Source organism: Parambassis ranga, chromosome 3 (assembly GCF_900634625.1).
Source record: "Parambassis ranga chromosome 3, fParRan2.1, whole genome shotgun sequence".
Classification (NCBI taxonomy): Eukaryota; Metazoa; Chordata; class Actinopteri; family Ambassidae; genus Parambassis; species Parambassis ranga.
In genome coordinates this window covers 10,467,526-10,493,540 of record NC_041024.1, presented here as the reverse complement: position 1 = coordinate 10,493,540, position 26,015 = coordinate 10,467,526, and the positions used below count along the sequence as shown (strand labels likewise).

The 26,015-nt window shown below is 38.9% G+C and overlaps 1 protein-coding gene across 2 annotated transcripts; it reads left to right on the top strand.

Moving 5' to 3' along the window:
- The first annotated feature begins 5,133 nt into the window (after positions 1 to 5,133).
- On the top strand, positions 5,134 to 24,545 carry ano5b (anoctamin 5b). Of its 2 annotated transcripts, XM_028401228.1 has the most exons (21): positions 5,134 to 5,219; positions 5,290 to 5,498; positions 14,432 to 14,496; positions 16,407 to 16,514; positions 17,390 to 17,458; positions 17,634 to 17,912; positions 18,111 to 18,230; positions 18,971 to 19,086; positions 19,183 to 19,317; positions 19,721 to 19,826; positions 20,082 to 20,142; positions 20,567 to 20,718; positions 20,800 to 20,874; positions 20,950 to 21,175; positions 21,262 to 21,440; positions 21,524 to 21,621; positions 21,762 to 21,892; positions 21,988 to 22,193; positions 22,282 to 22,463; positions 22,599 to 22,704; positions 22,799 to 23,023. In XM_028401228.1, the coding sequence occupies exons 2-21, from the start codon at positions 5,423 to 5,425 to the stop codon at positions 23,021 to 23,023; spliced, it is 2,715 nt and encodes a 904-aa protein (XP_028257029.1). In that variant the 5' UTR covers positions 5,134 to 5,219; positions 5,290 to 5,422. The 2 variants fall into 2 exon arrangements, with proteins under 2 accessions (XP_028257029.1, XP_028257030.1); XM_028401229.1 differs by having other exon boundaries at positions 5,184 to 5,498; positions 22,799 to 24,545.
- Positions 24,546 to 26,015: the final 1,470 nt, after the last annotated feature.

The window sequence follows — 26,015 nt, the reverse complement described above, 5'->3', positions numbered from 1 at the left end:
TTTTATTTAAAGCTTATAGTTCAGCACAAGTGAACCTGATATGATAAATAAACAAGAAGGACCTCTAACACACAATTACAATAAAGAGCTGGAGCTTTAGTTGTACTCGATCGCCCCCTACTGGAACATATGTATATTGTTGGACTATTGTGAACTGTATTACAGGGGCTTCTGTAATATTAAGTAACATCCTCTTTTTTTTCTTTTCACACCTATAAGCTACATCGATTATGTATTGCACCAGCTTTGTATTAATTAATGCCATGTTATTATCATATTTGTCTTAATTAATTCTCTGCCTTGATATTTGATAGTCTAGCTGTACTCGAGCTCCCCCCAGTGGGTTAAGATATACTTCAGTCACAACCAATAATGAGTACCGTAATCTATTGTATGTTTTTTTTATCATCATGACCAGTCTCAGGATTGTGCGATGATATTATTTCATTAAAATTGCTGCTTGGACACCTTAATAAAGGGAAACCCACAATAAACACATTTCACTTTTAAAATAGTCAGACATTTACCTATAATTGTTTGTTTTGAAACATGCTGTTGTGCCGGTATTTTATCCTACATCATACTAGGATGTTTTTTTTTTTAAATCTAAATTAACAACTAGTTACAAACAGAAAATGTTACAGGATGATGGGGGTAAGAATCCTAATCAATGAGCATCCTCCTTTGCAGATATGAGGTCAGGAGTCAGTTAGCATGACTGGTCTTATTGTTACTAGTGAGCCTTTGAAAAAAAAACAATGTATCTGAAGCAAATAGCAGATTGATGAGACATTATATAAAAGCTGTGATGCGAGCTAGAGGTACACTGCTCTACTTAAGAACTACAAGTGCATGTTTAAGTGCAGCTTTGAGTGTTTATAACATTTTTCTCCACATATTTCTGATCGTTTTGACACCTTAGTGCAAGTGTATAATATTACCTCTTTACATTAAAACCACTGGATGTCATGTGATGATGTGGAGTGAGTTTGTGAATACATCATTGTGTGTTGTTAGCAGTTCTACCTAAGAGACTACAAAGCCCTGATAACAACAGACTTAACAACCCTCCAGGTTTATTGACCAATGAAGGTTTTAGAAGCATCCTGATTCTGATTGTACACAAACTATTAAAACACCCAAGAGTTTTAACTGTAATGCCTGGGAGAATCTAAATAAACATTTTTCTGCATAATAAAGTACTTTTAAATTGATATGCATCAATAATTAAGTAGGATTTTAAATTTAAGACCTTTTCTTGTAATGTTTTTTTACTTCACTATACTGCACTATTCCTAAGGCTTTGAGTGCTTCTTTCACCCCTGACAGTGAGGCTAAAAGGTGACAAGGGGATTTTCATGCTTTTTGCATAGTCTTTGCTCCTGGCTTATTATTCGGGGAGTGTGGGATTTGTGGCAGAGGCCTCCATTAAGTCATAAAGAGAGCTCCAGTATCAACTGAAAACAGCAGCTGCATTTTTGGTTGAAGACACTGTACACCAATTATGGCTGTCTCTGGCATTTGTTTAATCTGCTGAGAGGGGCCTTTCAGATCAGGAAGTCCATCCAACCCATTAAGCTGCACCAACTTAATTGGTACAGTGTGGTGTGGAGTTGTTCTGTGCTGTCCCAAAGCTGCTCTGAATGACAGGGATTACCCTGGAGCTGATAATGATGATTTTTTTAAAAGGATCTTTTGAGATGTGAGCAACATGTCACAACAGTGTTTAGCTGCCATTGCAGGCCTGGTGTGCATATAATAAGATAAAGTTTATAATGTTAATTGATCCATTTTTAATGCCACTAGGAAAGCACATAAACTATTAGAAGCCATCTGTATTTAATTATGCTATAACGGTTTGCTTCTCCAGGAAGTCAAAGGTCAACAGGTCCATTTGAGGATGCACATAAAGCATGTCGTCTAATTTGTGTCACAAAGTTTTAACCAGGTTTTTATTTGGTACTCGGTAAAAACTTCTGCATGAAACCCTTTGTCATAATCAGGGTTTTAGACCAAGAATGTTAGGAAGTCACAATTTTACATTTACATTACACGATAATTGTGGCACGAGTAAATCATGTTAACAAATTTACTTTGAAATTTTGTAAACGAAAGGAATATATCAAAAAGTGTCTTCATCTGTCTTCTTTATTTCATTAGGTAGCAACCACCATTAAGGCACAATTGCACCACTCACTATTTTGGTGTGTTATGGCACTGACATGGTAAAAAAAAGTAATAGATAAACGAACAGAGTTACATTGCGTTCACTGTAGACTATAGCATGCCCGGATATATTATACACGACATGTTTGAAAACATGTTTTAAATCATAAAATCAGGTGTCACCAGTCCATTAAGTGTTCTGTAAAGCTCCTTATATAGCTTTGTTCTTAATTTTAATGCATAAAGTCCCTAAGTGACACCTACTAAACATCAAGACGAGACAAGAAGAGAATAAGTGCTTGAAGATCCGTCCGTGGCTTGATATGTTTCAGAGATCATCCCAGAGGAGTACAACTCCATTGATGAGCATATAGTGTCTTTCAGAGGGACTCGCTGTCCAATAAGGCAGTATATAAGGGGCAAGCCCCACCCTTGGGGACTGAAAAAGGAGCCCCTGCTCTTTCCCTGGAATCTAGGGGTGGGCGTTACTGAAAATGTCAGTATCGATCTGATACCAAGTAAATACAGGGCCAGTATCGCCGATACCGATACGTTTACTTTGAAATTTCAAGATCATAAATAATTATTTTTTTTGCCTTCTTTTTTGCCTTTAATTAGATGATCGTGATTAGCAGAATAATAATACACAAGAAACATTTGTTAAGTAAATCAAGTTGCAAACAAAAGTGCAGACCTGTATAAGTTTGAAATTTTAACCTTACAATCATGTCAGCGATGCTCCTTGTGACAGCCATGACTCTTTGTGAATCATGTAGGTGAAACAGCATACCTAAGATAATTTTATAAAAGTCTAGCACCTATCTGCATGTAGCCTAAATATGAAGAACAGTTATCAACAGTTATCACAAAAGCATAAATATATTAAGCATAATAAATACATATCATTATATAAACTTATATAACTACATTATTAGATATATTTTGGAATTTGAGAAATCAAGATTTATTTCAGCTGGTGATATGATGACTGTTCAGTCATTCTGCTAAAATTGCATGTCTTATTACTGCACTTATTACAGACAATATTAATTCATGCTGCAGATTACTCAATCTAAACTTTCACTTTTTTAAATCATCTACTGGATATTCATGAGTTTTGTGCAGTAAATACGAGTAATGTTGCTGAAGGTACAGAAGAGAATCTTCCACAGAAATATGGATCTCATCATGTTAGTATCGAGTAAATACTAATCCTAACTTTGGTATCGATACTATCGATATTTAGATCGATTCGCCCACCCCTACTGGAATCCACTGTGATTATGCAGTCTATGAAGTAGGCTTGTGCAAAATCGTATCATGTGCAATTAATCGCCAGAAAAACTGTCCCCGATTAATATGCAACGTACTCACCATCACCCGCAAGCGCGCACAAGTGAGCCCACAATAACAATAATGGCGGAAGGCAGTGGTGTTTAGTTAAATGATGCAGAGCAGCACGTTCCTAACAGAGGTTCAATGCCTGTCACCATAAGCCAGAGTACAAAGAAAGCCGAAGAAAGCATGACGAGGCCACAACTCCGCGCATGCATACGCGACATGCATTAGGTGTGAAACGTGGAGCGTTGGTTGTTGCCATAGTAACTGGATGCTTGTTGTTATCAAAAGAATAAACTCAGACTGGAGAAGCTGCCTCCCAATTTTTATTTATGGACTCCACAACAAGATAGGAAAACAAACAAGTCTACTCCAGCAGATATTGGAAAGAATTCCACTCAGCCTATAATCCACCATACGTTTGGTCATTGTGCTCCTTACAACCAAACTAAGCGCTGGAAGAACGTAAGGCAGGCTGGTTTGCACACACATACATTTAAATGTGGAATTGTCCAGTTTGTTTGTAATGTTTTTTTTCTGCTGCTGTTCTACAGTATGAGTGAAAACATGCACTATGTGGGACATATTCCAGTCACAGGTTAATTTGCACACTTTATTTAACTTGAAATAATCACTGATGTGACTTTTTTCTGAACTTATTTGTACTGTTTAATTTTAATGTTGATATGCACTCCTCTGTGACCTTGAGATAAGAACATTTGAAGGACAAAGTTACTTTAAATGTTTGCTTCATTATTATTTTGAAGCAGTTTGTGCTTTGTGCATCTGTTATCAATACATATTTCAAACATGGCTGGTTGGTGACTAATCACTACTTACCAGCTCAACCTGTTAAAATGAAGTAGTTTACTTGACTGATGATTTGTCAAAATCATTTTAGAACAATGTGGTGATTTAGAGTCAAAAACATGTAAGAGCAATTGTCATCAATTAATCGTCAAATTAATCGTTATCGGCTAAATGCCACAATTAATTGTGATTAACTTTTTTGCCAATATCGCCCAACCCTACTATGAAGGTGGCACAAATAAAGTCGAGGTTAATTTATTTAAAATGAAGAATTTACCATTAACACCAATCTGTAATATATGTCATATTACACATTTTTGACAGTAGGGGCAGTGTTTTGGGGTGGGGGAAAGTCAAATACCTTAGGGATTTGACACTGACATATACTTTTGGAAGCCTAAAGCCCAATGGGACATATATGTAACATTACAGATCTTTGAAACTGGGGGGGGGGGTTTGAAAAAAAACGTCATAAATGTGTTCTTTGGTCTCTTTAGCCTGTGCTATCTCCCCCATAATTTCCCTTTAAGAGTAGGGAAGGTGTGGGTTCCTATGGGTTAAATGAACACATGTGAACTATTGGGAATGGCCACTAGGTGTCTACACAGTGTTTAATATTGAAGTCAATGCTCTCCTTTCTGTGAGCACACAGGTAGTCTGCTTCACTTGTCTCCAACTTAAATGTGTCCACCACTGACCCACCACACCAACAGGACTCACAAAATCTATGGCACCCCCCCCCCCCTCTCTCTCTCTGTCTCTCACTCTCACTCTCACACACACACACACACACACACACACACACACACACACACACACGTAATATTTTGCCGACGAAAAAACCCGACGCCACTCCCCTTTATCCCTGCCTGGTCTCCTCGGGTTGCGCTTGGGTGCCATGCACGGTACAGTTTCACTGAGAATCTTTTATAATGTAAAACCGATCCTTTTGCCATTCATTGATCTGAATCACAGATATCAGCGGCTGATCCGCTGATGCTTTCGTGTTGGATTCTTCGTCGACCTGGAGACAGCGGCATCCTCACTGCCTTTCCTTTCCCCACTTTCCTGAGAAGGTGAAGCCTTCACAACATCACTGCCAGACACTATGAGACGAATAACAGGAAAGACGAAGGATGAAACTTTGATCGAGCTGCAGGGCCCCAGGGAATCACAGATTACAGGTAAAAGATGAGCTCATCCTCTGTCACAGCGTCTGTGGAGGGTTTTCTGTGGTAGCAAACGTTAACTGTTGCTCTGTTTTGTTTTCAACACCGCTGCTCTAGCAAAAAAATATAATCCCAGCAGTTTGGGAAACAACTACATTCATCTTTAGAAGAATAAATCCACATATAATCTCATTAAAGTCCACCTAAAGCCATCATTCTGCTGTTAAAGTCAATATAGTGAAATATGGCTGGCACTATTCTACACTGTAATTTGGTTACTTGGTGTTTTGTCCACAGCCAGTTACCAACGTGTGTGACAGCAGTGAGCCCATGACTGATGTCTTGGTTAACTGTACACAGTCCTTAAAACTGGTGGCTGAGGGGTCAGTGAGGTCACAAACTTAACTCAAGTAATAAAACGACCATTAACCCTGTAGTCCCAGAACATCCTAACATGAGTCGTCTTCATCTCAGGGGTCAGAAGTGAAGCGTGTGAGTAAACAAAACCCTGTGTTATCTGTCAACCTAAGCATGTGCGTCCATGTCTTAATTGGATTGTCTTCTCTGAGATCATCAGGCTATACAGACTCTTTGCTAAACTGTAAAGCACTTTCAGGTCAGACTGCGGTTTTACCAGAATCCATCTGAATGTTTACATGGCTGGACCTTAACGCTTTATTTGCTATATGTCATAGCTGCATAACTGTGGGAGGGGCTGTGGCTTTTAAATCCTGGGTTATGTTTCCATAGCAACTGTTTGTGAAGAGTGCACACATACTGTATCTCTTTCATTATGTTATAATAGAGGGCAGTCTGTGTTAGTAAATAATTTGGTTTGTTTGTCACAGGCAACAGAGAAGTGGTTGCATTCTCCCACATATTTGAAAATGTACTGTGTAATGGAGGGGGAATTAAGTACGGACAAATGGAAAAGGCCACTTTGTGTGGGTGAAGACTGAGTGCTCTTTAAATACCTCATTAACAACTGCAAAAGTGACAGATTAGTCAGACATACATTTATGAAGTAATGGCCCTTAAGTGTCTTCCACTGAAACAATATACAAAGATACAGTTCTCAGTATCTCATGCCTTATCTTCTCTGTGATCTGTTTAGCCTCCGCATTTTTTCCCTCCGTTTTAACATTTCATAGTTTATGAAAGAAAGAAAACATCACCAGGATCCATTCTGGTATTCAAACAGAAACCCAGAACCATTAACATAACAAGAAGAGCAAATGGAGGTATTCAGAAATGCAGTGAGAGCATTGGAATGTATGGATACCTCCTACAAATAAATTACTTACTGTAGATATGCTGGAAAGGTCTGTCTGCTTGTAATATGAGTAGGACAGTCAAGATGGCTCAAGAATAACACTAACATTTCCTCTTCAGCGGTCTAATTCTGATAACAGTGTGAACCCTCCACATGTTGCATTTTTAGTTTGTCCTCAGAATTGAGGTTTTGCCAAAGATCATCCACTAAAAATGATAAAATAGTGTTTAATTATCTAAAAGTAATATTCTATAATTATACATATTAGAAAGGCAAACAAAGTCTTTCCTTCATTTATCATAGCCCATATGTCTCTGTACTATAACTGAGCACTGCTTTCAATTCTCCAACAACCAGCCTGCATGACTGTTGACTGGATGAGTTACACAATCTCCCCAGCACTTAACATAGAGCAATGCTGCAAGTGAATGGCATTTTCAGTTATTATTCAACAACAGCTAGTCACATATATGCTGGACAGTAAGAATGACCAGCAAAATCTCAAAGCACTAAGTGAAATGTGCAAAGCTATGCAAGAAGCAACTGATTTAAAGCGGCACATCTGGTTGTGTGATTGACATGCATGCGTCATCAAAAGTCTGCAAAGATTGGGGCTATAACTTTGCTCAAGTCGTTCAAAAGCCCTTTTTTCACTTGCAGTTATGTTTCATTTTTACTTGTTAGTTAGGCTTTAAAACTGCAGGGCTAGGTTTAGGAGTGGATTGTGGTTTGTGTTAAAAGAGAGAGCCATTTATTGAGGAAAAAAAACATTCCCATCCTTACCCATCATTTTTGGTTACCATGGTGATGGGTCTCATGGTTTCAGAGGCAAGGAAATATTGATTTTAATCTCTTTATGTTTTCTTGATGAGAAAGGGCCCTACTTTCCAATAATTGCTTGGCAAGCTTTACCCATTGTTGTAGCATTTCATTCATTAAAAGACATGCCCATCATTATGAAAACTAGCTGTTTGGCATGTTTACGGTTTATATGAATAAGATGTCTTTGCTATGCAGCCCTTTTGGATGTTATAGCTCATTCTGTTAATAATTCTTCTATTGAACAATCAAACCTTCCATTTGCTTCCCTTGCTCTTTATTGTGTTAATTAGTGAGCTGGTAATAAAGACACATGCCTGGTTATCTAGTGCCAGCTGTCAATTAATAGACTGTTCGTGTTCTGCAAAAGCTTTGTTCAGGCTCTTATCAGAGCAGACCTGTAGCCACATGAGGACACACAGGAGGCACAGAAAGGGATCTGTTTAGAGAGTACTACCCCATTCACACCTGGCCAGACCTGGTCAGTGGATAGTTTCTAATCGCAAATACCTAAATGCACTTGTTACCTAATGTCAACCTCATTTAGTAAATCCTTTTTACTACGTAGACTCAGAGTTTTTTGTAGTGGGCTGCTATTTTCTTCTCCCTCTGGCACCAATATAGCGTAGTCAGGGTATGAATCATCGAATGACTCTTCTCCTAGTGTCCACAATAGTAATTACTGATTATTTCAATGGTTGCCTCCTTTTAAGGTTTTCTCTCTCTGCTATCTGCAGCCTTGGTGATGAAGTCATCTCCCAGTCAGAGGTGAAACAGAGCCAAAGAGTTGCTATGGGAACAGGCCTCGTAATTGCATTATCCCTTTTAATGGTGGTATGATAGTAAATCTTAGATGGAGAGCAACCAAGAGTACGTCTTAACAAACTATCAGACATCTACACAAAACCTCTTTGTGCTGCCAGAGCGGGTTTATATCATAGATTAAAACACTTTTTCTGCTCTAAGTTTAGATCCAAGCTGCTACAGTGTATATTTGTCTGTTACCTTTTGGGTACATACTGTCATAAAATATGTAGATGAAGGAAAACAGTCTCATAAAATGTTAAATTTAGTTTATACCTCAGCGGTGCCTACTGGATTTATTATTTTTCACCACTCCCTTGTATGTAATGCATAACCTGATTAAAGGACAAAATAAAGACAGGATGCTTTAACCCTTAGTCATCCATGGGCAGGATGTCACAAGAATGAAAGCTACTCAGTTTGTCCTAATCTATTAACCAGTTTTCTTTAAAGCATTTTTCCTAAAACATCCCGTCTTTTACAAACCATCAAATGTGGTATTGGTCATGTGTGTTACGTTATGGCTTAGGAAGATAATGCATTATCCCTTTTGCACTTCTCATGACCTTCTATTTGTGGTTGCATTTCCAAGGACTGTTGGGAAATCTCCCGTTTGGGTCAACAACATCCTGATGATAAGAAAGGAAACATGTCACAACACAAGCCTGCTGTGAGCACAACAATGGAATACTGTTGTAACATGTTCAATGGGTTTCTATCACTAACATTGACAAACCATTGAACATATCATTAACATTTACAAATCTTTTTGACATTTTTGTTTGTCATTATTTTTAACCTAAAAATCGTTTTTGTTTCATTTTTAGCATACACACACACACAGCTTAAATGACACTGGAGTACAGTGTTATGTTTTTGTTTAGAATGCAAAAAGCTGGCAGGAAATGTGTTGTAAGAGATACGGAATAGATCAGAGAAGACCAAGAGCTGGGTTTTAGCTCAGGATGGGTTTCACTATGTGCTATTAGGACTTATAGGATGACAAACAGCAAGTATTTTGGCATTACACTGAATAGCTAGCTACACTTGCTTAAAGGCCGTAACATACTCCACATGAACAAGAAACTTGTTCTGGCTTGCAGCGCTTGCAGTACTGGTTTGTGAGGTCTCACAGCTTGAGACGACTATTGTTTGATTGGTCAGAATTTTGGGGTGGGCTTAGTGAATGCAGAAGAATGCACAAGCTTCTCCACTATCCACACATTTTAAACAACACTGTCTACACAAAATGTGTAGTTTGTCACCAGCTCAATGCGCCTATCAAGACAGCCTTGGCCTATCGAGTAATGCATAGACTTCTGTACTTAGCTCTGCTCTATTAATATTGCATGCATCCTGGTCTTTTGTTTCTCAACCATCTGCCACTATCTTGCCTAGAGCATCACTTATAGCATGATCCGACATGTTTGTATTGCTTTCCTTTAGGGAAAGGTTTAGATTGTCATAATGCAATTCCGTATTTAGTCTACATTTGTGCCTAACTATCTGAAGGGTTCTTTATATGGTAAAAAAGAGATGTGTTTGAGTGGAGTAAGCAAGGCAGTCTTGCTGTGTGCCAGCCCATGGGAGTACTACATAAGAGCTGTTATTGGTACTTTCAAACAGACACCCACACGGCCTGGTTTAGTCATTGTGAAACAGAAGTTGTTACTGAATTAAAAAGTACACGACACACTGCACTCTTTGCAGACATTCAGCAGCATTTGTGAAGATGCTCCTGCAGCAGATGGAAACTGGTCAGATTGCCACCAGTGATAAAATGTTTTGACAAGCTTATGGGTTGTTGATTTTATCTCTATTAGGAGACCTACATGCTGTTGTACAAATCAGTGCCAATTAAAACTGCATGTCTGCTTCTTCTTACCTACAGCTTGATATCACCTACTAACTGATGTCTGTCTGTTCTTTTAAGATGGTCCTGCAGTATTGACCGCTTTCAGGATAAACCTGCACTCAGGTACGGGCAGATCAGAGGCTTTATGTGATGCCTGTCTGTCCGTCCTTTTCTTATCATCTTCTGCTATTTCCATTTTATCTTCATGCAGAACTCAGCTCAGTAGTGGACTATATTTGTCTCTGTGCCAATTCTTTGCTGCTTTCCATTTAGTCTGCTAATCAGATCCTCATGCCTGTCTGCTGTATCGGTTCCATCTCAACGTCTGGTTGCAAAGAGGACCTATTATGCATTTTTTTTTCTTTGCCATACATTAAAAATTGAGGCTAAACTAAACTAATGATGTAAACACATGTAAAAGTAGTCAGTGCATGCCAAGGGTTCAGGCTTCAAAAACAAAGTACTTTTATGATGGCAGCTTATTTGTCACCTACCACAGACACAGCATGACTACCAGCACCAGCTATTCCATGTGCATCTGTTAACAAAGGCAACCACTCAGGCTGTGTCTCAAACAGGGTACTTCCAGTGTCTTTTTATTGCCTCCATGTGTGTGTTAACACTGACAAGGACAGCAACACACTCTGCCTTCCTAGATGGTGTGCTTATAAAAATAGAAAATAAACATCCTCAATGATCAGCATCTTGGATACATTGCAAAAGGGACCACCAACTAAATCAGTGAAAATAACTACACTATGTACAGACTACAAACCAAATGAATAATGCCAAAAAGAAGCAGGAAGTTCTGGCTATTCTGACTCACTATTCTCTGCTGTTATGTCTCATGACTCAGCTGTTGAGTGAAGCACAAATGGGACAATATTACCACATTTAGACATGGAATGAAAAGAAGAAAATATTCAGATTAAAAAAGCAAGGAAGACGAGAAGGAAGAAATTCAAGGCACAATGTTATAACAACATAGTGTCCAAATACATGTCATGCATTGTGTGGGCGCCCACAGTACCTACAATAAAAAAACAAACAAACCAAAAAAACATGTTTGCTTCCAGAGATCAAGAAACAGCAGGCATCAAAGAAGCAAATATGAATCAGAGTAAAAATACAAAGTTGGAAATGAGCATAAAATGTCCTCTTTAACTGTCCTGTGTTAATGGATGAAGTGTAAAATATGGTTGCAATCATATGCTTCAGTGAGGCATGCGCTCATAGCAAATATATAGTCAAATGGATCAAAGCTATCATGAAGAGATGTAAGTATAGCGACCAATACAGAATGTTCTAAATCATTTATGCTGTATTGTGTGCAATGTTGCAAACCAATGGACAGATTAAGGTCCACCATTTATAATTCATCATTTGTACTTTTACTTAAAGAGTTAAAGTAGTGGGCCCTGCCAGATTTGTGTAACACTTTTTTTATCTGGTAAATACAACTCAGATAATCTCAGTTGGGGTAAAAACAACAAACTATATTTTTAACCTGAAATGTGGAATAGAAGTGGACATAAGTGAAATACATCAGTCCATTGCTGCCGGTCTACATGCTTTTCCATACCTACACAAGTATTTGAAGTGAGTAAAATATGTAAAAAATGTACTTTAAAGGCGTCATTCTTTGGGGGGAGGTGGGTGGCTGACATGTATCCTTTCACATCCTCTTGTCAGGCAAATATTCAGCCCTGGATTGCGATGCAGATTGAGAAAGTTTTTCTTTCATAATAATTTTTTCCATGACTCAATGTAGGTCACACTGAAGAGGGCCGCTGTCCTGACTGTTATTCATTGCTGGCATACAAAATGAACCTGTGGAAACCAGAGCGAGACTTTACTGGGAACTGAAACTTCACCTGTGTGCAGCTTTGTTTGTGGCATTGTTTGTAGCTTTGTGTCTGCATGATCAGCAGCTTCCTGACCTCTTCCTCTGATTAACAGCTGATTGCACTTTGTTTTCCAACTGATTTCTTTAATTATTCACAGTGAGGGAGAATTACCTTTAAAGCTGCAGCTAGTGGATGTAAATCAGTTTCTGGTTCTGGTTTTAGCTTGTTTTCTTTAACTGAAGTGCATTAAGCTTTCAGGGCCACTGTAGTTTGGTCTGCCTTGAACTTTCTTGGTTTTGCATATGATCTGTGAAGATGACACTGAGGCACAATCACACTTATTTAGGCTATGTCTTGAATTAATATTGAAGGACTTTGAATCTGTCATATCAGAGGCAGCTGCTGACCTCTGGGACAATAATTAACTCTTTGGGGGTGGCTATAAATGACACCAAGTCTGTGACATTTTTCAGAAAACTGGCATTCTGTTTGGGAGTTCACAGGAGAATATCTTAGCTGCTGTAAATAGACAGCAGTAGACGTGTTAACTAGGTTGATGGGATGAAAAGTAGGTTAGAAAACATGAGCTTTACTTTTAAATGAAAGCCACTGATCCAAGTCAATGGATAACTTGGTTATTCGGATACATTGCATAGTTATTCGGTGAATGAATATTTATGCCAACTGTGTCAATCTACAGACAGAGAGTCTCCTTTTATTGGTCTCTCTGTGGAAGTAGGAACGACACACTGTTGGCCTATTGCTTCTGTTTGCTCTTGCCAGGCTTTGATAATTGCCTGTGCATAGTTGGACTACACAAAAAGTAGACAAAAATGGAGGGAAGAAAAAAACCAAGGAAAATTTCAGCATCGCTTCCCACAAGGCCAATAAAAGAACATGGGGGCATTTGCCCTTTGGATACCTCAGGGATTTCTATGGTTTAACTGATATAGCACATGCCCATTCCTTTCTAGTGAGTCCTCAGATCTAACCTCATATTTTCCACATCATCCTTTCTCATTGGCTCACATTGCTGCCTATCAGATCATTCTGTCTAGTGAAAACATGGCTCAGCTGGAGTTGGAGAAAAAGCTTGCCTGTGTGTTGATTGGACTTCTGAAACAGCAGTGACCTCAGCTACCAGCTCCTCCCCCCCTATGATGTCTTCATGTAGCCTCCCACCACAGGAAGTGCTGCTTTTCCCACCACTCAGGGATAATAGGGGGAGCCTGCAGTAAGCGGCACAATGCTATGTGAGCACATTCCCTCCGCCAAAGTCTGCCATGCAGGGGGAGAAAGAGGCACTGCTGGAATGTTGTTTGTCATTGCATAATGTGTGTGTTGTGGCCTTTGTTTTTCATCTCACTCGTCTCAGTGCTCACTAATATGGTATGACAAGTTCTGACAAAACCCTGCAGGATTTTTATTGGGCCCTTGTTAACCTGAGGCTGAGATGAATGTGCAGCCATAGCGCTTGCTGGCTGCTTTATTCTTAAAGGGAAAGCCTGCCTTTAAATGAACATTATAATTATCTTGCATATCACGTATCCCACATGGATATAAATGGAGTTTAGCTCAACGACAGCAAGTGACTGCAAGTCATTGAGGATAAGAATGGAGCACATTGTTTTTGGAGGTATTGTTGGGTGTGGGCGCTTATACACAGGATGTTTGGGTGTTTGTGGAGTCTGCAACATTTCATCTCATTTTACATTGAGTTTATTTTAATATAAACTTTCACCCACTGACTGAGCAAAATATCTGCACTATAACCTGACCCATTAGGACAATACATACATCATGTTGTTTACCATAGTCAAATACCAAGATGCATGGCAAATCACTGAAGCCCCTGTCAGACATGGATGATAGAGAGTTGATCACTGGTAGTTTTGCAACATTTGCCATAGGACCCTCCTTCTGCATCCACATCTCCATCTGTATGCTTATTCTGCCTCTGCCAACCCTGTCCTAATACACTTAAGTGTCCATATCAGCCAAAAGCCTGCAGCTGTCGTACTGAATGAAAACAGAATAATTTACATACATAATTTATGAACACACCAAGTCCATCCTACAATTGCTTTTTAGAAGAAGATGACCAGGGTGCTCAATCAGACTTATGGAAAGAAGCGTAAGTTTTTTAAAGGGGGTTATAACGTACTCTATATATTACTAATGACATGTTTATTGCATTATGCTGCTGTACACATAAAATGTCTGACAGGTATAGCACTCACTGAATTTGAAACGTCAAGAGTCTTATTACTACTTTCTACTTTGATACAACATTTTCTTCAGTCTTTGTGTTTCTGTTCATTTGGTTGTATTATTTCATTTTATTTTGCAGATGAAAGCAGTGGAAATGGGGTCAACTCATTATCTGAAACCACTCCATTGCCTGGACATGCAGAGGTAAGCTCTGATGGATCTGAGGGCAGTTTTAATTAGTGTTTACAACCTGGGGAGGAAAATGTGGGCCAGTTTAAGAAAATGGCTGGATTATATCTGTATGTTACACCTGAAGCTGTGTGTGAGTTTATCATAGGTGACCTTAGCCTTTACCAATATTCAAACACTAATTCAAATCCAACCACAATGTTTACATGGGGCTACCTTGAGGCTTAGTGTGTGTGTGTGTGCATGTATGCAGTTACTTGACCTGTTTTTCCACTGAATGCAAAGTTGATGAAAAGAGCTTTGTGCTAACTGTATTAGTATTACCACCATGTTATTCTAATTGTTGAAGTTCAAACATATATACATTTTTATCTGATATTTGACTTGTTATACAAAAAATAACATTTGTAATTTTTTTGCAATCAGACGATCGTACCTTTACTCTATTTTTGTGTGATTTTGTAGGCGTCTGACCTTTGTGTAGCCTAATCCCTCTGATTGTTGAGTCACAAGACAACATCTCAAAGAGCTCCTCTCATTTCTCAGCAGCAAGACAGAAATAATGCTGTTCAAATAGGATTCTGTTGTCAGTCTGTTTGGTTTTCAGTGATATAACAAGGCCATCCAGCAGATGGCTTATCCATCCTAATTGATTATGCATGTAATTAACGAGTCTAGGTTTTAATACTGTAAGGCAACACTTTATTATTAGTGCTAACACAACTATTTTTAATTTTCTCACTAAGTCAAAACATGATTACACCATAACAAGAAGCACTCACGCCCTTGCTACACCAAGGTCTGCTGGTGGATGTGAGGGTCTGATAAACAAGCTGGGTGGAGCACAGAAAACTGCAGCACATACAGAGCGTTCAAAGTCTTTTCTCTCTGAAAGACCATTCAAGCACTCACGCCCCTGCAAGGTCTGTTGGTGGATGTAAGGGTCTGATAAACAAGCTGGGCAGTAACAGTAAAACGCTGAACATACTGAGCATTCAAAATCTTTTTTCTGAAAGTACAACAATAGCTTTATCAATGTCACACATCACATTAATGACATCATGACTTCCACTAGAAAGCGAAAATAAATCAGTGTTTATATTTAGTGTTTGTTCAGTGTTTTTATATTTTATTAGTTTCATGAACGATGTGAACATCTAAACTGAACTAAGTAGATAAACTTGATATCAGTTTTCACAGTGGGTTGATTTTTAAATAAAAGCACATTTCATTAAAGTCTAGACTCGTTTTCATTAAATAAAACAGCTACCGATGTAAAGTAGTACAGCAGTTATAAGCAGCCGGAACTAGGGCACACAACTGTGTGGAAAAAAATATTGTTGACAGATTGGTGACATTGCTACCTTTAAAAGAGTATGAGATACAGCTTCATTAACATTACTGTATCTGCACTACAAATATGTAAGGCATATTGTAAACACTCATTACAGGATGTCACATAAAGACTTGATCCTATACCCATTTCTATAATTGTATCAAACTAAACGTAACTAAATTACTACTGATTGTGGAGCTGAATGCTGTGATGCAAAATTAACAACAGAAACTTCTTTAAAGTTCAAAACAATGACTGAAATATACTAACATGTTTCTCCTCCTCCATCAGCTATTTTTGCATAGTGGTAGGCCGTGATTGTACAGCGTCTAAAAGTTCCTGTTTTATGTGGGTTTGTCTTCAGGCATTATGGTTATCCACCCTGTACATACTCATGAATCATTCACAGCATGTCATGTGAATGTCCCTGTACTTAGTAGTCAGCAGTAAAAGACACCTCCAATTCTTCTTTATATACTTTAATTCTGTTAGTGTGAGCACAAGTACTTAGTGTAAGTCTTCCAGTAAGTGTCTGCGTTTGCTGCCCACTTTCCAAGCTAAAAGTGCTACTTGTTTGTTTCTCTTTTAGACAGACAAGTTACACTCAAACAAAGACACAGTGTTCTTCAGGGACGGAGTGCGAAGAATAGACTTTGTGCTGTCTTATGTTGATGATAAAGATGGAGAAAAGAAACAGGTAAGTAAGTGTAGCCACCATGTCACCATGGTTTGACTGCTCAGCGTTTTATGCTGTGACTAAATGGTGATGATTATTACACAAGCTAAATTTAGAAGAGGGATGCATGGAGCTAAGAAGAAGTGAGATACCGTGAATTTTATTTTAAAATCTGAGAAATGAACAGAACTTTTTTGTGTTTTTTTTAACAGATTAATTACATTTGGAAAAGCACAATGTGACAGAGAATTAGTCACACATTATGTTGAATACAAAAACATGTAGTGTTGGTTGTGTGGCAAAAAAAAATATATTCTGTGAAAATATAATCATGTGATCTTTGGTCACATGAGGAACCTGATCGAAGGAAGCACAGTTTTACACACAACTCAGCACAACTCCTCAGGCATTTAATGTTCACTAGCTAACACACTAAACAGTCAGCAATGAATTTAAAAGGCTACTGACCACTATTGCTTACAGCTCTAGATTCATTAAATAACACAGTATACATACAATTAATGCACATTAATCTGCATTAGGTCACATAGTAGTGGTCACACTTAGTGTTTTTAGGAACTAAATGGGCCCCTAGAGCACAACGTCTGATGAATGTTAATGTTGCTTTATGTATAGTGCTCATGTAAACAAGCAACTGCTTGAGGAAAAAGTCAATGATGCTTTCACAGCTAGTATATGCTGCCCTCAAGTGGCCAAACATAAGCAAAGTTTTGTTAACCCTCAACTTCAAGAAGTCACACTTTAGGACTTCTAAACTGCAGAACTCCTCAGACACAGGACTTGAGAAAGTTCTCTACAATGGATAGGTAAAGAAAAGCTGGGCCCATGAGTGTCTGCATGGTTCAGATGTTTGTGGTTTGTGTGTATATTTACAGGAAAGGAGGAGGGAGTTTGAGGCCAACCTGGAGAAAGCAGGACTGGAGCTGGAGACAGAGGACAAATCGGTAAGAAATTCAACCATAGAGCAGCTGCTCCACCTAGTGGACAGTCTGCAGAGGCACAGCACACAGACTTAAAGGGATGTTCTGTGTCACATCACGCTGCCATCAAAAAACTAAAAATCTTCATAAATTTACAGTATATATGTATATATATTTCTTCCTCTATTTGTTTAATCAGGACTCCAAGGACCAAAAGACATATTTCCTGAAGATCCATGCTCCGTGGGATGTACTGGCCACCTATGCTGATGTCCTAAAAATAAAGGTTCCCTTCAAAGAAAGTGATATTCCTCAGGGCGCCCCACTGGAGTGGCTCTCACATCCTTTCCGCCTGCCAGGCCACATTACACACCCACAGAAGGACTATTTCACCTATCCCTTTGACAAGGGCAAGACTGACTTCTTCCTCATCAATGACAAAGACACATTCTTCCCACCATCCACAAGAAACAGAATCGTAAGTTAGTCTGAATAATTTGTAAGTATTTACAACATTGAAGAGATTTTGACCCAAGATGACTGTGTAGATAATGTGTGCTTATTTTAGGGTGTTTTTCTACAGTGTTAGAAAATGTGTGTGTGACAATTAAATGTAAAATCACATCTGGCTTAAAAATGAAATCCCTTAATGTTTTTTTAAATCCTCTCCTGTTAGGTGTTCTACATCCTGGCTCGTTGTCCGTATTACAAAGAGGGACGGACAGATAAAGAGAAGACGGGAATCAAGCGTTTACTCAGTAACGGCACCTACACAGCAGCCTTCCCACTTCATGATGTAAGATATAGCAGCAGGTTGTTAATAAGTTTGTAGCTTAAGGTAGAAGGAAATGACCTTTTTTGGTGGTACGTCTGTTTTGGTTATGTAGTGTACAAAGACTAAAATTAGCTTGAATGAACTGAATGAGTTTTTAAGGTTTTTCAAAACAAGGTTGTCTCTTTGGAAGAAGGTAAAATGCAGCCATGGCATCACCGCTACAGTTAACTAATAACTGAAAGTCAGTGCTGGCTGATAAATAAACAGCATGGTCCTTTGAGTAGTCATGAGGCCTTAATCTACTGGAAGCCCTCAAGACATGGTGGCAAAGGGAATGGAGGGTGCTTCTCTTTTATGCATGGTGAACACTTGCTGAATATAAACATGGCAGAGAGAGCCTCAAAGATAACCACCATCACCACACTACACAGGAGATCAGTGACAATAAACTTCAAAACAACCAACATGTCAGCCCACTTGCTCATGGCCAAAAATATAAATTAAATCATACAACAAGTTTGCTCAAACTGACTTCACTCTCTGAGGCAAGGATCTTATCCATCACTCTGAATTCACTTTCTTGAAAAGTACAATTGTGCATGCAAGATTTATGATATGATGATGTACAGAGAGTTAAGATACACAACTCCATGTTCAATAATTAATTAAAATACAGCATTAATATGCTTCTTTGTGTGTTTTAAGATGTGATAAATTGAATACACTGACAGCTCATATTAATGGTGGTTTTTTGCTTTCAGTGCCGATACTGGAAAAAGGCACGGAATGCAAAGTGTGAGAGCGAACGCTTCAACTTGTACGAGCACTGGGCCAGGTTTCTCTGCTTTTACAAAGAGCAGCCTCTAAATCTCATCAGGTAAACAAACATCACATCATGCTGTCTTTTAAAATCTAATCACAGAATCTGGACTCAATAAAATGTAAGACATGCGAGTGATTGTTTGGTATGCAGGAAGTACTACGGGGAAAAGATCGGGATCTACTTTGCCTGGCTGGGCTTCTACACAGAGATGCTGTTCTTTGCAGCTGTCATGGGTCTCATATGTTTCACCTATGGAGTGCTCAGTTATGATGACAACATATCAAGGTTAGTACCACCAGAGGGCATAGTAGAGCTCACAAAAATGTGGCCAAAACTACATAGACTAATAACAACACATGCCTCTAGGCCTCCAAAATGACCTAAATATAAGTAGACAACTTCAACCTTCATAATGAAAGTGTCATTGCAAACCTGCAATAATAGTGTTCCTAATGAATTTAATTATTTAGTGTCACATCTGTGCATTACTGTGGTGGCAATCCAAAAATCTGGTACCGACAGGCTGACTGTTAAGTGTTAAGTGAGGCCTGTCAGTCATAACTGTCCCAGTTCCATTAACTGAATTCTGTTACTGTATTGTTGCCTAGAGGTGTGCGTTTGTTGTGTGTTCACATGCGCCTTTTTTTACAGATCCGTTTAACTTGACTGACTGTATCTATTGTTTCAGCAAAGAAATATGTAATGCTACTATTGGCGGCACTATAGTGATGTGTCCTCTCTGTGATAAGAAGTGTCCTTTCTGGAGGCTCAACTCCACATGCCTCTCATCTTGGGTAATTATTTAATTCCACATTTTAATTGGACACAATTTCAAAGCCACACATAACATCTATGTAATTTGTGTGTAATTATGCCCGTCTGCACATTGAAAGCTGGTTTGCCTTATTATTGTGTTTGTTGCACATTTAATCATACCAGACAGATGAAATAACCTGTACCCTGCTGTGTAGCCAGTATGTCCCCCTATTCATGCCCAGCATGTCACCTGCTTCTCCAAGGAACTTACTTAGTTCCATATTCTCTTCCAGCAATCCCATCTGTTTGATAATGAGGGAACAGTCTTCTTTGCCATATTTATGGGGATTTGGGGTAAGTGTCAGTCTGTGCCACTCTTACTGTGTTTAACTGGTTTAGCAGATCCAATGAACCCCCCTCCTCCTGTAGCACAGATTTTCACAGTTAAAGCCTTTTCACACTGAACCGTTAACCTTTATCCAAACTGCTTCACCCCAGAACAATATGCCAACACTATTATGTTGCTATGTGCAACATGCAGCGTAGTTTGCCAGCACGCCGTGGGCCTAAAAACTGGCGTCAAGCACCACAGTTAGCCAAGACATGATCAGTGTCATGGCACAGCTAAAACACATGACACAACAAACAGCCAGCACAGGCGCCCCGTGTTCAAAAATACATCACAAAAATGGAGCAGGATTAAAGTCAAAAGGCACACAAACATGTACCTGTACAAAGAAACACACAGTGATTAGCCTAAATCTCTCTCTTTTTTCAGTGACTCTGTTTCTGGAGTTCTGGAAGCGGCGCCAGGCCCGGCTGGAGTATGAGTGGGACTTGGTTGATTTTGAGGAGGAGCAGCAGCAGCTTCAAATTCGGCCAGAGTTTGAGATCAGATGCACTAACAGGAGACTCAACAAGATCACACAGGTTCTTAGGAACTGACTTTTAAACATGACAATTATTTTTTGTTTGCACATTCGAACATAGTGACAATAAGCCATCTTTCAGGAAATGGAGCCATATCTCCCCATCACCAGCAAGTGTGCACGTTATTCCCTCTCTGCAGCCACTGTGCTCTTCTGGGTAATTAAATACTTAACCTTATTTTTGCAGTTAATATGATACACAGGCGCAGTTACATGTTTGTGCTCTCTGTAGATTTCTCTGATCGTGGCCTGCATCATCGGGGTAATAGCATACAGGCTGGCTGTGTATGCAGCTTTTGCAAGTATCATTAAAGACCCCCTGAGGAAGATCCAGGTGGTGGGCAGATTCATCACGCCACAGTTAGCAACTTCTGTCACTGCTTCCTGTATCAACTTTGTCATCATCATGATCCTTAACTTCTTTTATGAGAAGGTGGCTGTCTGGATCACTGATATGGGTGAGGAGATGTCAGCAGATGTAAACAGAATCGATGATGGCTGATGATGGCTGCTGTCTTATGAGGCCCTCTGCTCTGTCCTGCAGAAATCCCCAAAACGCACCTAGAGTATGAGAACAGGCTGACCATGAAGATATTTCTGTTCCAGTTTGTCAACTACTACTCCTCATGCTTCTATGTGGCCTTCTTCAAAGGCAAATTTGTGGGTTATCCTGGAAAATACTCGTACATGTTTGGCCAATTAAGCAAACTCCGGAATGAAGAGGTGAGTTTATGTGGAACTTAAAAGTTTATAATCTGGTGCATCAAATAAAGTGTTATATAAAATAAAACTTGTTGCTGTTGTAGTGCGATCCTGGAGGCTGTCTGATAGAGCTGACCACACAGCTGGTGATCGTCATGGCTGGGAAACAGTTATGGGGGAACATACAGGAAGCCCTGCTGCCGTGAGTCCATGAAACTTTTGTCCTCCTTCAACACCGTCTACTAATGTCAATTTTGCACAGTTTTTGCGTAAATCTACCTAAATTTGTTGGTATAGGAAATAATTCTTCTTCATCGCTTTCTTGGTTACTTTTCAACATAGGTTGATGCGTAACTGGTGGAATAGCAGGAGAGGCCGACACAATCCTGAGAACCATTACAGCCGCTGGGAGCAGGACCATGTCCTGCTGAACTTCAGCCAGCTGGGCTTGTTCTACGAGTACCTGGAGATGGGTGAGTTACTTCATCGGTCTAGGTTTATATTAAATTCTGAATTACACCTGCATCTCTGCACTTTCTGCATTTTCTGTTTTCACCTCTCGTTTCAGTGGTCCAGTTCGGCTTCATCACTCTGTTTGTGGCATCCTTCCCCTTGGCCCCACTCCTGGCCCTGTTCAACAACATTCTAGAAATCAGGGTGGACGCCTGGAAGTTCACCACCCAGTTCAGACGACCAGTAGCATCTAAGGCCAGAAACATAGGAGCGTGGCATGAAATCCTCAATGCAGTGGCCATTTTGTCTGTTGTTACAAATGTGAGATTTTACTCTATAGTGTGTCCTCTCTGCAACTGTTTAATCCTGAAACTACACATCAAACAAACTGTGCTTACTTCTGTTCCAGGCTTTCATCATGGCGTTCACCTCAGACATGATCCCCCGTATGGTGTACCTGTATGCCTACAGTCCAGACGGTAGCATGAATGGCTACATCGACAAAAGCCTATCAATATACAACATCACTCAGATACCTAAAATAAACATGCCGGAGGACCGCTGGTTTGATAACTCCACTGGCACCTGCAGGTACAGACAGTACTTTTAAGAGGTGTAAATCTGCACGTATCAATATATTTCTTTAAACAAGTGACAGTTGCACACAGCAACAAATTCAGCAAAAATTGTCACCAGGCCATAATTTCTGCTTGTTTTTTTCTACAGATACCGGGACTACCGATACCCTCCAGGCCATAAGAGGGAATATACTCACACTATGCATTTCTGGCACATCCTGGCAGCAAAAATGGCTTTCATCATTATCATGGAAGTAAGACAACACAGCCTTTTCCCACTCTTACTGCAAAAAATTAATTCAGCAGAACTGAAATATAAAACTTATCATGATAACTGTCCTTCTGCAGCATGTGGTCTTTGTGGTGAAGTTCTTTGTGGCATGGATGATCCCAGATGTCCCGTCAGATGTGAAGGCACGGATTAAACGAGAACGCTACCTGATCCAAGAGTACCTGCATAACTACGAGGTGGAGCAGCTCAAACTGCAGCTGAGCGCCAGCTTCATCACAGAGCCGCTGTCGGAAATGTCTCTGTCTATGGACAAGCACGAAGTGCTGTCTGAGTGCCTGTAGCCCCCCTGCATCACATCCTCAATAAAAACCAAACCAAAAGTGGACATTTTTGAGCATTTCCTCCTCAATAAGAACATCAAACTTATGCAAGGGCTTCTATCTTGGAAAAAATATTTTGTAAACATTTGCCAGGATGCATTGGTAGGATCGGTATAGAGGCATCCAAAATATCCAGTACATTATATATTGTTTTGCAATCAGCTTCATTTCTGTGCCATAAGAAAAATGCTGAAATGATGGAAATTGGCAGAAATGCAGCGTCTCCTCCCTCAGCAAACTACATCTGTGATGAAAACAAATGTCTGTATGTGCTGATAGTTAATGTGATGTTGAACACCTTTAAAGGGGGTTACTGTGATGTCATTAATTACTGCATGTTATTCTTTTCATGACAATACAAGATGGACTGAAATATCCAGAAAAAAGTTGAAATATGTATGAGCTGTAAAAGTTAAATAAATATCAGTTACTATGAATGTAGACAACACTCAGACCTGCAAATGTAACAGTGATGAAACACAAAAAACTAATAAGCCGTGCTTATTTATCAGCTTCAGAATAGTTTTTACTTTCAATTGGTAGCTACATAATATTTAGTTCCAGTGATCTATAGCTGGGCTAATAGATTGTTTTTGTCATGTGAGTGTATTATTTCAGAGAAAAAAAAGCTTTTTATTTAAAAAAAATGTGCATTTGCAAACCAAGTACCTCCATCACACTTCAGTGATATTGTAAGAAGTGTGACATTACTCATTCCATGCTGTATCGAGAAGAGACGACGGCAGCAGGCTCACATCTCATTGTCCACATGCATTACCAACCTGCTGTGAGACCAATACAATTGGAATAGGTGATAGATTAGTTTAAGCAATCTGTCAAGATGTTGCTCTTATGAACAATATGTTATTTAAATGTGTTGTAGTGCAATTAATTTGCATTCAGACATTCTCCTCTGTAGTCTGAAGCTTGTATTAAGAATTACTACATAACTCACTCTTATCAGAAAGTCCTCAAGCAGTGTTAGTACAGACAGCTCTTCAATCCATATTTTATTTTAAAGCACTTACTACAACAGACATGAAAAAACCTTCTATAGGAGACAAAGGAGATCTAACAGATAAAATAATATCATTTAGATTCCTTTGTTTTAAATTAATTCACAATGTAAATGATGCACTCAGTTATCTCCAGCTGTCAGCATTACACACTCTGGTCTCAGGATTAAATATATTCTAAATGTTTGTTGTTGCGGATGTGTGCAGAAAATCATCCTGAAAGATACAGTCGCAAACAAACAAATGCCTTAAACAGTTTTGTATAATTTTCTAATGACAAAGTTTCCTATCTGAATTTCAAACCTGTTTCATATCATTTGCTGCTGCTAGTTGTTTGCAACTTACAGTAGTTGTTTTGTGCATGAATTGTTGTGTATATATGTCAGTTACATTGTAAGTCTGCTGAAGCATACTGAACAGGAAGCAAAGGTGGTAAACTTAATAAATAAAAAAAACAAATAAAGAAAGAGCTTTGTTATGTTTTGCAATATATATAAAGACAGATTACAGCTAACTGTGGTAAAATCCAAATAAAAACAGAATGTAATCTTGCAAATCTCATAAACACATAATATTTCCAATAGAACATATCAGATGTTGAAACAGACATTTTACTACTTCATGGTAAATACTACCTCATTTTGAAATTATTGGCAGCAACACATCTCAAAAAAGTTGGGATGGGCAAGAAAAGGAACACTAGTAACATGTCTGGGTATAAAAGCAGCATTTCAGAGAGGCAGAGACTCTCTGAGGTAAAGCTGGGCAGAGGTTCACCAATCTGAGACAAACTGTGTCTGACAATTGTGGAACAATTTCAGAAATATGATCCTCTGCATAATATTGCAAAGACTTTGAAGATCCTACCAGTAAATACCATCATCAAAAGTTTCAGAGAATCAGAAGGAGTGTCTGTGTGCAAAGGACAGGGCCAAAGGTCAAACAGTCCAGCTTGTTACCACCCCATACCATCCATGATAACATGGGGTCACATTAGTGCCTTTGGCACGTGCAGCTGACACATCTGGAAAGACGACCTCAATGCTGATAAGCGGTTTTAGAGCAACATGTGCTCCCACTCAGACATCTCTTTAAGTAATGTCTTGCATGTTTCAGCAGGATAATGCTAAACCACATACAGCATCTATCACAACAGCATGGCTTGACAGAAGATGAGCCCAGATTCTGAACGGGCCTGCCTGCAGTCATAGCCTTTCCCCAATAGAAAACATTTGGTGCATCATAGAACTAAAACACCTAGAATCCTGCATCAGACAAGAACAGGACAACACTTCCTGGACGTTTCAGGCAGTAGTTAAAGGTAAAGGGGATGCTACACAATGATAAACATCGTCTTGTCCCAACTTTTTTTGAGATGTGTTGCTGCCATCAAATTGAATATAAGTTAATATTTTCCATGAAATTGTAAAATGTGTCTGTTTTAACATCTGAAATGTTCATTGTGTTCTATTGGGAATACAATATGTGTTTATGCGATTTGTGAATCATTGCATTCTATATCAAATAGGATGATAAAAGCTTTTATTGTTGAAGACATGATGTTTCCTTCTGAGACTACAAGTTTATAATACAATAGTTTATGAGGCTGGAAAGTTGTTACATATGTTAAATTATGCTTTTGTTATTATTAAATGATACTATTATACGATTTATTTATTTTACCTTGTTTTTGATTGCGTTACATGTTGAGTTTGTTGTTTAATTTTAATATCATTTTTTAATGAATAATAATGAAATACATATTAAAGGGCATATCTCAACTGGCCACTATAAGTTTCCTTACCTAGTATAAAAAGACAAATATGTGTGACCTAAGAAAACTCCTACAAATTACTGAAATACAATTAAAAAGAAATACTAAAAAAAGGGGTTAACAGACTTACAACCACCAGGTGGCGCTCAATGACCACAGATAA